Source organism: Canis aureus, chromosome 10 (assembly GCF_053574225.1).
Source record: "Canis aureus isolate CA01 chromosome 10, VMU_Caureus_v.1.0, whole genome shotgun sequence".
Lineage (NCBI taxonomy): Eukaryota > Metazoa > Chordata > Mammalia > Carnivora > Canidae > Canis > Canis aureus.
The window spans coordinates 66,393,204-66,407,847 of NC_135620.1; the positions used below are offsets into that span (position 1 = coordinate 66,393,204).

The following is a 14,644-nucleotide window of genomic DNA, read 5'->3' on the forward strand; positions in this document are numbered from 1 at the left end:
TGGGAGGGCCCTGAACTGAGCTGTGTCACAGGCTCAATTCTATGACTAGAGGTTCCTCCTGCAGAAGGAAGACAGGGTCTGCCTCTGGATTCTACTTCCGTTCACACGGTTCTGGGGGACCCGGGCAGGCCGGCCGCTCTGCCCTTATGGGATGATGCTACCTACCTGCTCCAAACTACAGAGGGTGTCTGGTGGGGTCAGGGACTGGCTGGCTCCTCCGCCACCCTCCGGGGCTCACCCACACTGCCTCTCCAGCACCTTCCACTGCCGAGCATTCTGAGCTTTTGTGTTGGCAGCTAAATACGCTCAGAGTCCCTCCTCCTCAATTTCTGACACGTTTCTCCATGGCTACGGAGCATTACTAGGTAAGAGGGTGAGGCTGAGTTCAGCACCAGGCTGTGGTCCCGTTCCCGGCGTTCTGGGCCTGCTCTGCTGCCCTGTGCTCTGAGTCCCCTACTGTGTTCCCATGACGAGCACAGGCTGCCTGGAGACTTGGGTCACTCAGCAGCATCCGAGCAGCCCACGGAGACATTGGGCTGCTGTGGCTTCCCCACAGGCCCAGGACATGGCCCTTGTGGCCTCTTACCTCGAACTGGATCAGCACCGTCCCGCTTTCAAGGCCCTTCTTTAGCTGGTCCATGGATCCCTCCAAGGTATCCCCACCCTCTGGGCAAATGGGGAAAATGGCCTCTGGGAAAAGCTGGTTCAGCTCATCGTCGGATTTGATGTCAGTGAATGAGTGGACAGCTGTAGTGAACAAGAAAGAGTGTGTCTGGCAGGGATAGAAACGTTCTGGTTGATCGGTTTCCTCAAAAAGAATTATACTTACGACACCTGAATGCAGATGGTTTAAAACAGCTTATTAAACGATTAAGCTCATGGTAATCACTTTCACCAAAGACACTACTTCTTGAATGATTCAGTAAGTGCTAATTATACAAAATGACATACTAATCTTTCTGGTTAGTCTTAAATGATGGTGTTTTGTACTTAGAGCCTTTTGACAAAGGTAAGAGAAAGGGAAAGAATTTCTTTTTTTTTTTTTTGAGAGCGAGAGCAAGAGAGAACACAAGCAGGGGAGGGGCAAAGGGAGAAGTGGGCTCAACCAACTGAACCACCCAGGTGCCTGGAAAGAATGCTTTTAAAGTGGGGTGACTGGGTGGCTCAGTGGTTGAGCGTCTGCCTTTGGCTCAGGGTGTGATCCTGGGGTCCTGGGATCAAGTCCTGCATCGGGCTCCCTGCATGGAGCCTGCTTCTCCCTCTGTGTCTCTCCCTCTCTCTCTGTGTCTCTCATGAATAAATTAAATTATATATATATATATATATATTTTTTTTTTTTTTTAATGTTTTTAAAGAGACCTCACTTTTTTTGCTTTTGTTCTGACCTGGTTACTCTTCCACCCACCTGTCTCTCCTTCTATAACAACATGGTCCCACAGAGCCCAGGCGACCTCTACCTCAAGGCCATTGTCAGGTGGGAGGCTGTGGCATCAAGGTTTGGGGGGCACGGGAAGGGATCTGGAGAGATCTGGTGAGGCCTCACACATGCAGCACAGCTCTGGGCTTGGAGATTTATGGAAGCAGAGGGAAAGCAGGTATGAGGGGGACCGGGGGCTGTACGTACACCTGTGCAACCAGAACAGAGATGTGGCAGGGCCTCGAGTTACACACACATTTACCTTCAGTATTTTTAACCTGGGCAGAAGGATCCAAGGACTCGGCTTGTTTTACAACAACAACAACAACACAAATAATTGTATTTAACAGCGGCCATCCTTCAAATGCCCACCAGGTATCAGGAAGCACTCTAGGTGCTTTCCAAGTATAAGCATCATTCCATCTTTGCTAGAACCCTGTGACGGAGTGGTTATCGTGCCCTTATTCTACATCGGAGGGAACCGACGCACATACTTGGGTAAAAACTTGCTCGAGATCCCTCAACCAAAAAAAAAAAAAAAAAAAAAAAAAAAGAGATCCCTCAACCCAACAGAGGTGGAGGCAGGATCACCCCGGGGACAGCCAGGCTCCTGCCCCACTTCTGCTTTACCGACGTCAACAGAACCCAACACTTTACGAAGGGGCTGAAAAAGCAAACGTGTGCAGGGCCAGACGGCGAAGGGAGGGGCATAATGTGGGGGGAGTGGGCCTGGGAGGAATCAGGGCTCGTGTCCTGGCTAGAGGGGGTGGGTAGGTGCTGCCTACCTCCAGAGCACTGGCCCTGAGGGGCTGGGCCCCGCGTGGGCGCATCTTCACATTTTTCAAGTGAGAAGTCCCACATCCTGGTTGTCAGGCGAAAGGTCTCCATTTTCCAGTGCTGGCTACGAGCTCAACATTTTCAAAACCACGGAATGGGCCAGAGAGGGCCCTGCTTCCCTGAGGCCCCGTGGCTCCTCCCCTGCGGTGGCTGTTACCTTTCCTCCGGATCACCAGGGCCAGCTCCCGCGTGTGGGACTCCCGGCTGGCTTTGATGAACATCACCACCTGGTCATGGGTGTGCTCTGAGATGTCCCGGCCATTGATTAAGACGATTTGATCCCCTTCGTTCAGCTTAGGAATGCAGGTGTCCGCCTGGGTGGAGAGGAAGAGCGAGTTTCTTCGGTTACCATAACACAATCCTCAAGGGCAGGACGCGGGCGCTCTTGGAGCCCAGACACCTGAGACCAGGTGCGGGTTCTGGTCTCCCTCGGGGGCGGCCGGGCCATTATTTTTACATCCGCTGCTACGCGGACGTGGTCGCTGGTTGTGGGAGTCTAAAGAAGTGCTGCTCACGACCTAAGTCATGCGGCATTTCGGAATAAAGCTACGCAACGTACTGAAGCCATTTCTCTACGAGAGCCAACCTTCACCTATTACTGTAATGTCGTCACCGCGAGGCTTCTGATCTTTTGTTTTCTCGATGTGCTGCTAGAAAATGGCTTGTCAGCCGAACGTGAGCGTTTGTCTATCTTGCGGTGGAGAAAGCCTCTGTCAGCATAAATAACCCCAAAGGCAGAAGCCGGCACGGAGAGAAGAGTGCACTGAACAGTGTAGGAACAGTGTATGGCCCTCCTGACCTGTGGGGCCATAAGCAGTAGGAGAAAGCAAACTACGTGCTGAAGGACCACTTACGAGTAAAACCCCCGAACTAGTTCCTCCTTAGGAGACGCAGTGAGTGACTCTTGGCTGCTCATCTGCTCCAGAAAAGCAAATCCTCTCCTGAGGAGGCCTACACGGAGCGCAGAGGGCAGGGTGCTGCTGGTGGGACGGTGGGTGCACGTGCACAGAGTGAGCAGAGCAACACACTCTGCGCCTCAGTTTCCTTTTCTTGAGAGTACTTCTGAATGTTAAAGTGCACACCAATCACTCAGGAATCTTGTTAAAAATGCAGACTCTGGTTTGGGAGGTCTAGGGTGGGGCCTGAGATTCCGCATTTCTAATGAGTTCCCAGGTGATGCAGGTGCTACCCTGACTAGCAAAGTTCTGGAAAAACATGGGTTCCACACTTTCTTTCCATCTATATGCATGCATTTACACACCCCCTTTGTTGCTGGCAGAGAAACAGGACACAGAAATAGGAACGTTAGATTTAATAGAAAACAAACGTAGGCGAGAACGAAATATGTTCACTTACAGGTGACTCTGGGTTTATCCTTGATACCACAAGAGGCATCTTTTGATCCACTCCTCCCTATAAACATGTTAAATTAAAAAAAAAAAAAAACAACAGAAACACTTGAATAGCTCATAGCAACAAAGACATGCAGATACTGCTGACACATGGAGGGTTCAAATTCCACTTTACCCTATTCTAAGCCCAGGGAATCCTTTCAGAATTACAAGTTTCCTGACTCCTTGGAGTCTAGTGGGATAACCAGAAGCCTCTCACTGCCACCCCTACGATTCCATGAACTAAAGATGAGCTTGGAGGGGTCAACGTTCTTTTTAAAAATGCAAACGTGCTTAGGGGACTCTAAAAGCACAGCCTAGAAGTACTGCTGGTAAGGGAGTTTCCAGCATCATTGGAGAGAGAAGCTGTAGGAAGTCGTCACATGCCTGAGGGCAGGTTCCCAGCACGGGGCTGGGTACAGCACAGGGACTCCGTGGTGGCAGCGGAGACCACCTGCCCTCATTCTGCTCTAACTTTGTAAAGGGCCTGAGGGTACCCAACATTTTAGGTAAGGGAGCGAGGGCTCTGGTGCAACTACTGACCTCTGCCACCACGAGGCCAAGAGAGCCACAGACCATTTGTAAATGAATGGGTGTGGCCACGTTCCAATAAAACTTTATTTTCAGAAACAGATAGGATGAGGCTTGTGGGCCAAAGCAGGCAGATGTAGGTGAAGGCCCTGGAAATGGCCCTGCAACTTGAGCTGTTTCTCTCTCTCATCGGCTTTAGTGATGCCAACAGGTTCCCTCAAAAACCCCTCTTCTGGCCAACTGTGTGTCATCTCTGAGCCCTAGTACATATTTCTAAAACGGGTTTAAAAATACCACCTTCACCGATTATAAGCACTCAGTAAGGCGACATAAAGAAGCACACAGCATGGGGCGCCTGGGTGGCTCAGTTGGTTAAGCGTCTGCCTTTGGCTCTGGTCATGATCCCAGGGTCCTGGGACCGAGCCCCACATTGGGCTCCCTGCTCAGCGGGGAGTATGCTTCTCCCTCTGCCTCTGCTGCTGGCTGCTGCCTCCTCTCTCTCTCAAATAAATAAATAACATCTTTAAGAAAAAAAAAAAAAAAGAAGTACACAGCAAGTACCAAACACAGAGTAGGCCCTTGGTGTGAGGCAGCATTACGGCCACTTTAAAACCTCCCCAGTTCTGAGGGCTGAGCCAGTTTCCTACTGTAGACTTAGGCACGCAACACACTCCTAATGGAAATTTAAAAGCCACCCTTAAAAAGACACACAACTTACCTTCAGATTAAATCCAAATTTTCCATCTTCATCTGGTGTGATGCGGATCAAAACTAGGTAGCCGTCACCATTATCATTCTGGAAAACATTGCAAAAATGACTAATTATGTTACTTCTCTCTCCAACGGGTGGTGATGAGGTATTTTCTCTTGGTCCTAACCACGTAAGTTGCCCATGAGGCACCTCGGCACAGGAAAGCCTGAGTGGTCGCCTGGCCGCTCAGGTGCCACAGGACCCGAGCTCACCCACCTTGTCACAGTAGTACTGGCTGGAGTCCTCGGTGGAGCCCCCTTTGGTCACCCTGTGGAAGTCCTCTAAGAACTGCTGATCGACGCCCTCTGGTGAGCAGGAGCCTGGAGCATTTGAAGATGGAGACACAGAACTGGATGACTTCTGGGTCAGGCAGCTTTGTGCTGGATTGTTCTCGGATATACTCCTTCATTATGGGGAAGGAGGAGATATCTTAATAACTGGATTGACATTTTAGCAGAGCAAGCATTACTGACTTTTGGGGCCTGGCATCCCAGGGCTGTCATGAATCCCTGCAACCATAGAAGAGCTCCAAAGGTCAAGCCGAGGGCTCTGGCACACGTGGGGGCCCACTGGCCACCCTTCCCCTTGTCTGGCCAAATATCATCACCTTTCGGGGAAAAGGAACAGGAGAGCAGGGAGGATCCAGGAGCTGCTGAAAACTCAGCTCCATTCCCAGCTGCTCTGAAGGTGACAGGGAAATGTGCCAGCTACTTTGGTGGCTTAATTACTGAAGCTCACTCAGATGCATGCCTCCATCCCTTCTGAAAGCTTTTACCTTCCATTTCATTCCTGCTGTTAGCTCTGTTTCAGTAGGACTCTTGGCTGCCCCCCCCCCACGCCCAAATAGGACTAATGTTCCACATCCAAGATTTACATTAATCCTAGTTTGCATTACTTGCTGTGACCTCCATGAATTGTCTACAATGAGGTTATACTTTCTCGCCCTCTCATTTATGTCCTCCGGTGTCTCAGAGCCCACACGGGGTCCGATATGGTAGCCCCTAGTCATACGTGGCCATTTAAATTTAAATGAAGATCAGGAAGTTCCTTGGTTGTATCAGTCTCATTTCAAAAATGCTCAAGAGCCACAGACGGCTTGCGGCTCCTGTTTTGGACACATCATTTATAGAAAAATTTTCATCAGCATGGGAAGTTCTATGAGACGGTGCTGTCTTCGAGGATTACAGACTATCAGAACTGAACACACCTCTGAGGTCCTCGGTCCAACTCCCATTTCACAGATGAAGAAACTATGGTCTAGAGAGGCAGTGACTCACCCAAAGGCACTCAGCTTTCCCCTCATTTCTCATACAGAATCTGATGGACTGGGGTCCCCAAGCATCGCTCTCTTCCAGGCCACGCCAAGTCTGTTCCTAGGGACCCCCTCCTCTCCACCACAGAGGGCCACGGGATTAACCATCTCAGCTGTCACTGTGTAGGACACTCGACTTCTCTGCATCACACACACCTACACTATCTCCCTTCCAGAACCACAAGCCTAGCAGAAGATGCCTTAAAATGCCTACAGCCTATAGGGTTTTCCTTACCTTCTACCGACTCTGCCACATTCTAACCTCATATGGACTCAGGAGAGGACTGAGGTCAGTAGACAAGGCATTCAGTGACACATAATAGGCAAAAGACGGTTGCTGCTGCCTCATTAAATTTTTATCTCCAACCCTTCTCCATGGATTTCTCATTAAATTGGGGCTTCTCGGTTTCCTAGCAAGTTCAAATTATCTCACTCTAAATATAAAATCTGTATCATATTCACACGATAAATCACAATCTCAATTTATGTGGATATAAAAATTCAGTGACAGACCAGTGTGGAAATTACACTGCAACATGCTAGAAAAGAGTTTGGCCTTATGGCTTTCCAGTTGCTGGGCGAGGGAAGGGGTGCAACGGATGGGAAGGCATTTCAGAGACAGGATATTTGTTAAGTAAAGCTATCTCCCAGTGGTAAGTTTTCAGAGTGAAAAGGAACAAATCTTTAATTTACGTAAAGCTTTAAAAAAAACTTAAAAAATTACCCCCAGGTAGGGTAACTCCACCGTTTTAATGTTGCTAAGAGCACCCCCTGGTGCCAAGAGGGGCAACTGCTTTGACAGTCGCTAGACCAACACCAGGCCAAACCCGGTTTAGGAAACACTATTTCCAGTTCTAGGGGTGGAGCTGAACCTTTAACATGAAGTTGCGAATAGCAAACACACTATTAGCAAACGTTTGGAAGACTCTGGAGGCTGATAGTCACAGAACGGGTGAAGGGCGTATCAACAAGGAAGCAGAAGAGCAGGGTGACAAAGCAGAAGAGAACAGACTGATTTCAGTAAAATTCTAATTTTATAGTCATTATATTTAATTCCTACATTTTGGATGTATGGCTTACATCACATAAAGTTTTGAAGTATTTTTCCTTTCCAGTATAAAATGTAACAGGTCTATCTAACGCAGCCCACAGTGCTAAAAATAGTATGTTCAAAGCCATTATGCGCCCAATCCTATTTTCTGAGTAGGGATAGAGAGGTTACTTTTGGAGAGCAATTTATTAAACATATGACGATTTTTTTTCTTGGCTGATCAGCTATGTGCAGACGTTCCCTGTAGGCTGCAGTAACGTTCTGCTCAGCGTGGAGGCTGGACAGACAGATGGTGAGGAGGACATCAAATGAGAAGCAACAAGAACGTGGCAGCTGGATGGATGCCAGGAGTGAAGAGACCAAACCAAGTGGGCTTCCTCGTTCCTTGGGGCAGAGTGTGAGGTGCTAGTGAGGGGGGGATGAGGGACGAGGGGAGCTGCCGGGGGTACCTGGGTTCTAGGGAAAGGAGTAGGGTGAGCCGGAGCAAGAAGACAGTGTGGGCTGACAAAGCCAGTATCGGGGAAGTGGTCTGTCCCCGAGGCAGGAAGGGAGCACTCTTCAGAGTGCTCAGGGGACTCAGGAGGGACTGTCACTGAGGTCTGGGAGCCAGAGCAGCCAGGGGGGGACTGACCACCTCCAGCTCCCTGGGGAGAAAGGGGCAAGGACAGACCGATGGGCAGACCAGGGGGTAGTCACCCTGAGGAAGCAGATGCTTCAGAACTGCAAGTGCCATCGACAGGTATCAGGAAGAGAAGCCATGCCAGAAGTCATTTCTCAGAAGAGAAGCAAAGCCAAAGAAGTTATAAATGGCAGGACTGTCCACGAAAGGAAGCCTCCTGCGTGATGCTTCTCTACACTTCCCTAAAGCCTACGAAAGGACGATGACCTCTACCCTCAAGCAGTGCTCCACGGAGGGTGTCCGGCTCTAACCGGGTGCCCGGGGAGGAGGCGTGTGCTGTGTCATGTGATGGGACAGGGGCCATTGGTGTCACATTGGTGTCACATTTCTCTCTCGAGCCTATGAGCTTCTTCAGGTTGGAACAGACCTTCATCCTCTTTCTCTTTTTCTCCTAGTACATATGACAGCCAGGCACGCGGCAAGTGCTCAAGCCAGGTGCTGAGTGCATGAAGGTGCTGAAGCATCTGGGCTTGGCCAAGTTACTCTAGAAGAGCACAGAACTCACTCGGTCCCCTGGAAGCAGAGGTGGAAAGGTGGGCTAGAAAGTTCCCCGCTCCTGCGAGCTCAGAGCTTCTGAGAGTGGCACATTCCTATAGGTCCCCTGAGGCTCTTGTTAAAATGCAGACTCTGATTCAGCAGGCCTGTGGTGGGCCTGAGGTTCACATTTCTTTTCTTTCTTTTTCTTTAAAGATTTTATTTATTTATGCATGAGAGACGCAGAGAGAGGGGCAGGGGCAGAAGGAGAGGCAGGGAGGCAGGCTCCCTGCGGGGAGCCTGATGCGGGGACCCAATCCCCAGACCTGGGATCATACCCTGAGCTGAAGGCAGAGGCTCAACCGCTGAGCCACCCAGATGCCCCCTGAGGTTCACATTTCCAGGGAGCACTTAGGAGATGCTGATGTCCTGGCGCTGTGGCCAGAACAGGAGTACGAGGGACTAGAAGAAGGGACACTGGCTCACTCCCAATGCCATGTTTGTGTTGAATGGGATTCCTGGAGAAATTTTTCATGTGGATTCTTATCTTCACATCAGGGTCACTGAATGGCAAACAGAATACTCTTTTCAAGTGTGGGTTATGACTTGGAGACATTCTTCATGTGATAAATGCCAAGAGCCCAAGATCAAAATGCACGAAGTTGCTGAAGTGGCTCAGGGGGTATGGTGCACATGGGTTGCTTGCTGGGCTCTCCATCTCCTCACTAACGGAATCATGGGGTATGCATTCATCCCGCACCTCAGGCTGCCCCTCAGACATTAAGACATCTCAACAGCAAGAGAGCACTTGTTACACTTCTGTCAATTCATGCTTTAGTTGTCAGATAAGAGTTTCCTGCCATGTGCCCTGCAGCAGCACCCACCGCATGGCTCTGCTCACCGATGACAGCATCAAAGTAGATCTGTTTGCTCTCCTCATGGCATATAAATCCCGGGTGATGCTGTTCCTAGGCTATGGGTACCTAGCATGGAGGCGGCAGACGGGGCGTCCCACTGTGAAGACGCAGGAGTTTGCCCTGTGACCATCTGTCCATCTGTCTGTCCAACCATAGCAAGTACTCACTGAATATATACCAAATGCCAGGCATCATGCCAAGTCTGGGGGAAGGAGAGGTGAACAGGGCACTATCCTTGCCCTCAAAGAGCTCAATCGAATAAAATCCTCATGCTGTAACTGAGACGCTCAGACGTCTGGGGAAGAGCGGGGAGCCAGGAGAGCCTTCACAGAGGAGGGGAGCACTGGACCCGGCCTTTGAAAGACGCATCAGCAGGAGTCTTAAGAGGTATAGGGAAGAGGGAAGGAGAAGGTGGTTGAGGCAGATTACTAAGAACAAAAAAGACAAAACAGCAGCACGTGCAGAGGCATGAAACTCTGAAAAAGCATGGGGCGGGGAGGGGGGGGCGGTGATGTGCGGGGGCACAGATTTCACAAAGAGAAGCCCGTCAGCTCGTGAAGGAGGAGAAACCCAAGACAGGAGGACACTAATGGGGCACTGTCGCGACAATCCTGTGATAGATGATGGTGGCTGACCCCGGGCAGTGTGGTGGCATGGGGCAGGGGTCCGATTCAAGGCAGGTCTGGGAGGAAGATTACCAAGGTGAGAGCCTAGCTGAGGAAGGGCAAAGAAAAGGGAGTCGAGGACGACTGAAGCTCCTGATATGGGCGCAAACAGGGTGGTAGCGAAACGTGGCCCCCCTCGCCAAGGTCAGGAGGAGCCACAGGTAAGGACAGAGAGATGACAGGTGGAGACGGGGGCCCTGGGGTTTAAAGTATCAGTCATATGGGATCCCTGGGTGGCTCAGCGGTGACTTTGGCCCAGGGTGTGATCCTGGAGACCCAGGATCAAATCCCGCATCGGGCTCCCTGCACAGAGCCTGCTTCTCCCTCTGCCTGTGTCTCTGGCCTTTCTCTCTAGGTCTCTCATGAATAAATAAAATCTAAAAAAAAAAGTATCAGTCATACGTCCCAGCGGGAAGGGGTCCCCCAGATCAACGTGGTAGGGGCCACTATTTTTCAATTGTTCACCCCACTTGCAACCTGTGACCGCCAACCTGACCCAGTGAAAGACGCCTACTGGTGCACCTGGTGAAGCCGCCACAGGGAAGGCTGCCTTTGAATCACCATTATTTGCTGCTTGTAACATTCAGCTGCAAAATAAATGACAGATGCCTGGTGGAGGACAGGCGAGGTGCAGGGATCATGGACACAGAATGGCTCAGCCCTGTCGCTGGCTGGCCTCCTCCGACAGAGACCCTTATGTACACGGGTCCCATCACCGTGTCCAAATCTGGGTGTCACCCCCTGGTACGGGTCAGAGGTGCACTCAGAGAACAGTGACTAGCAGGCTGGAGGACGGACAGTGGCTGATGGAGCAGGAATTCATTTAAGGGAGAGCAGACGGGGTCGCCAGGGAGAATTAGAAACGGACGCTACTTGTGTTGTTCTAGAAGCTCCAGGCAGGGATCTGCGGATGGCAGTGCTCGTGCTGGGTCAGCGTCAAGGACAACGCTTCCTGCGATGGAAAAATCGGGCAGTCGAGGCCCAGAAGAGGCTGCCACACCGCAGGAGAGCTCCCCGTTGCCAGCGGGGCGCCTGGGTGACAGGTGACAGGGCCCAGGGCGTTCCTGCACAGCCGCCGGGGCTGCCGAGGGCATTCCCAAAGTCCCTCTCAAGGCATGGAAGTTCTTTTTAGAGGCTTTTAACAGTGGTTAAATGCACACAGTATAAAATGTACCATCCTAACCTTTCTTCAGTGCACAGTTCAGTAGCATTAAGTGCATTCACACCGTTGCGTGCAGTTTTGAGATAAAAAGTGACAGCTGCCCCGTGTCCTCTGGAACAAGGCAGGCTCTAAAGAAAGGGGCAAGCAAACATCGGGGCATTGCGACACGAAGCCCCGCTCCCTCGGAGGACCCGTCGGGACAAGTGTGAAGAAGCGCCCACCGCAAAGTTCTTGGAATACAGCCCTCCTCTGCGCCCAAGTGGGGTTTCCTCCAATCTCTGCTGTGCAAAGTCGCTTTCCCTTTAGGGAACCTCCTCCTCCCCCGCCACGTTTTCGGGGTGGTGGGGAGTGATGGGATTGAATTTTTATTTAATTTTATTTTTTGCCATGATGGAAACTTCCTTTTCTGTAGAGTTCGGCCTTCGCTCTGAAGCAAGCCAAGGGCCCCGGACGGGCTGAGCGAGCCCTGGGAGTAACAAGAGTGCAGCTGACTCGGGCACAAAGCAAACTGCCAAGGATTCATAACTATAATCATAAACTTTGCTGTGCTGCTATAAATACGGAACGAGCCGGAGGGTGACTCACCCGCTAAGATAATGTTCAGAGAGCCCGAGCCGCGCCGCTCTGGGTTCAGAGCCAAAGTCTATCTGCTCTTTTTCTTCCTTTCTCTTTCTTCTTGTTTACATGGGTACAGAACGTTACACTTAATTCTCCTTTCTACAAGGAACCCTCCGGACTGTCTGGTATTATTCATCTGACTTCTCTGACAGAATGCTTCTTTTCGCCTCTTTGCACAACCGGGCTGCATAAAACATGCCAGACGTTTCTTAAATGCCTTGCAAATAAATACTCAGGTAACTACCTGGCTTCCCCCCACACACACCGGGCACAGACCAGCCTTTCCTGCTTGCCTTGGGCAGGGGAGGGCCCCAAGACTCTCAGGGGAAGGGGGTGGCAGCTGCCTGAGGACCCAGCAGGCCGCAGCTTCCTGCCAGCAGGAAGGGGTAGCCCCCTGCCCCCCGAGGTGGTAAGGGCTGCCATTTTCAACTGCTCACCCTACTTGCAACCCATGGCTGCTAACCTGACCCCGTGAGGCGTCTACTGGTGCACCTGGCGAAGCTGCCGCAACGAAGGCTGCCTCTGAATCAATCACCTTTATTTGCTACTTTTAACATTTAGCTGCAAAATAAAAAGGGCCCCAGGATGACGCATCTTACAAGGTCTCATGGAGGAGTTTCAGAAAGAATTGATGTGCAATGCGTAGGGGTGCACGGGGCCTGAGATTACTTGAATCAAACAGGATTTAAGGAAGTGAATTTTCAAACTAACTTCAATGAATGTAAATTTTTTTCTTTTCTTTTTTTTTCTTTTTTCTTCTTTTTTTTTTTTTTTGTTTTTTGTAAGTAGGCTCCACGCTCAGCACGGAGCCCAACTCGGGGGTGTGGACTCACGACCCTGAGATGGAGACTTGGGCTGCCATCAAGGGTTGGCAGCGTAACCAAATGAGCCACCCAGGAGCTCCTGAATATGAATTTAAATAGCCCTACATGGCTGGTGGCTTCTGTGTTGGACTGTGAAGGTCTGGCTGCTCCACAGTGCAGACCACAGCAAGAAAATCTGACGTGGGACACGTAATTGGGCTTCTCAGAACCCTCAGACCGTTCCCCAAACTCCTTGCTTGTACCTAAGTGGCAGACAATGCAACGATAGAGGCTGACAATGTGCCAATATTTGCTCGGCTGGCCTGGAGGCCCCTTAAGGCAAAGACTTGTCTAATTTGCCTTGACGTTCCCTCTGTGAGCAGCATAGCGTGTATGAGGTGTGCTGCTGCACTCAGCAATGCACGGAACCCTTGACAACATCCACGCCCCGCCAGGAAGAATCCATCTCTCTCTACCCAGCACCTAGTACTGCAAGCAGCACTTTCTGTGACGATGGAAAGAGACTCTCTGTGCTGGCCAGTATGGTAGTCACTACCTACATGTGGTGTTCTTGAGCCCCTGAAAGGAGGTTTATATGACTGAGGAACGGGATATAACTGTTAAGTAACTTAAATCCGAACACCCACTGGTACCTACTGGCTACTGCACTGGTCTGTGGAAGTCTAGATGGTCCACAGTTCCATGATGGGACTGCAAGCCACAAGAGGGAGGGCTGGCAGGGACAGTGTGACCGAGCTTCCCGGAACCCCCAGTCCATTTCCTAAACCCTCTTTCTCCTTTCCCCAAAGCCACAGGACCCCACCTCCGACTCCAAGGGGCTCAGGTCATGCCTGCCTGCCTGCCTTTCCTGCCTGGTAGATCTAGATCTGCAAAACCATGGTGTCACACAAAGGAACTCACGCCCTTCCACACTGTCACTTCAATGGGGCTGCAAGTTAAAGCAAGAGATAGTGATCATTTCAACAAAAGCATCATCTGAGCTCAGGTCACAAGGAAAGAGTGACCAGAGGATTATTTACCCAGAGGTGTTAAGAACACAGTTAAGCTGGAAACCATGTTTGCTGCGGTCAGAGACAACAGAGAGGTAACAACCTCATACTACAAGTGGGAAGATTTGCAATTCACCTGCGATGTCTAGAATATAATCAGGATGCATTTAATGCTTTAAGCCTAGCAGCTAGAGTGGCAAAAATTGACAGATTAATTGAAGTGCCCTCTCCCTAATCCCACGCTGTGAAGGGAGGTGTTAGGTTTCTATATATCAGGTATAGTTTGGGCCCTAACAGAATCAATACCCAGTGCCTCTGGCTGACTCCCTAATGGTTGATCCAGTCCTCTCATACTTCAGCTTAAAATGTCATTTTATTTATGATTAGGGCTTGTCCACTTCAAAAATTTGATTTAGGATAGCTTACTCTAAAATGTATGGCTACAGAAGAATTGTGAATTCATTAAGAGAAAAAAAAAAAAAAAAAAAGACCCATGAATAAGACAAAGAAGAGTAGGGACTACACCAGAAACCTGTACTAAGGGAAGTCCATGCAACTGACCCTTAACTTGGAGCTCTCAGTTCCCTGGCAATCAAGACAAAAAGGAAACTTCGTGAATTCGATACAGCTTACTGAATAATAAAAGAACCCAAGCCAGTACTTTTGGAGAGACAGTTTTTTCTGGCCTTAAGATGTGAAGGGAGTTTGTCACATTTAGAAAAAGCAAAGTGGGGACATACAAGAATTTAACGTGAACCGCTGACAAAAAACTTAACAGAAATTCAGGAGACGTTCTACGCACGTTTTTGCTTTACACTAACAATTCATTAAAAACAACCCTCTCTCCCCACCCAACACCCTGAGTGCCTACTGTGGATCTGAGAAGGCTTTCTGTGGATGGGTCCACATAAGCATATTTCCAGCAATCCAGAAATCTTGCAGGGGTAAAACTCTGACAATCTAGAGAAATATTACTATTCAGGTTAACATAACTATACTTCTGGAATGTGAACTGATTTAAACTGG

At 50.0% G+C, this 14,644-nt stretch overlaps 1 protein-coding gene across 8 annotated transcripts in view; it reads right to left on the reverse strand.

Moving 5' to 3' along the window:
• Nucleotides 1-14,644, reverse strand: part of PTPN3 (protein tyrosine phosphatase non-receptor type 3) — a 142,939-nt gene that overhangs the window by 24,380 nt on the left and 103,915 nt on the right. For all 8 annotated transcript variants that reach the window (XM_077912852.1, XM_077912851.1, XM_077912853.1 and 5 more), the window contains 5 exons: nucleotides 5,144-5,330; nucleotides 4,895-4,972; nucleotides 3,611-3,667; nucleotides 2,412-2,568; nucleotides 587-747 (listed from right to left, as the gene is read on the reverse strand). In XM_077912852.1, the coding sequence (XP_077768978.1) occupies nucleotides 587-747; nucleotides 2,412-2,568; nucleotides 3,611-3,667; nucleotides 4,895-4,972; nucleotides 5,144-5,330 (640 nt within the window). The remainder of the gene's footprint in view (nucleotides 1-586; nucleotides 748-2,411; nucleotides 2,569-3,610; nucleotides 3,668-4,894; nucleotides 4,973-5,143; nucleotides 5,331-14,644) is intronic.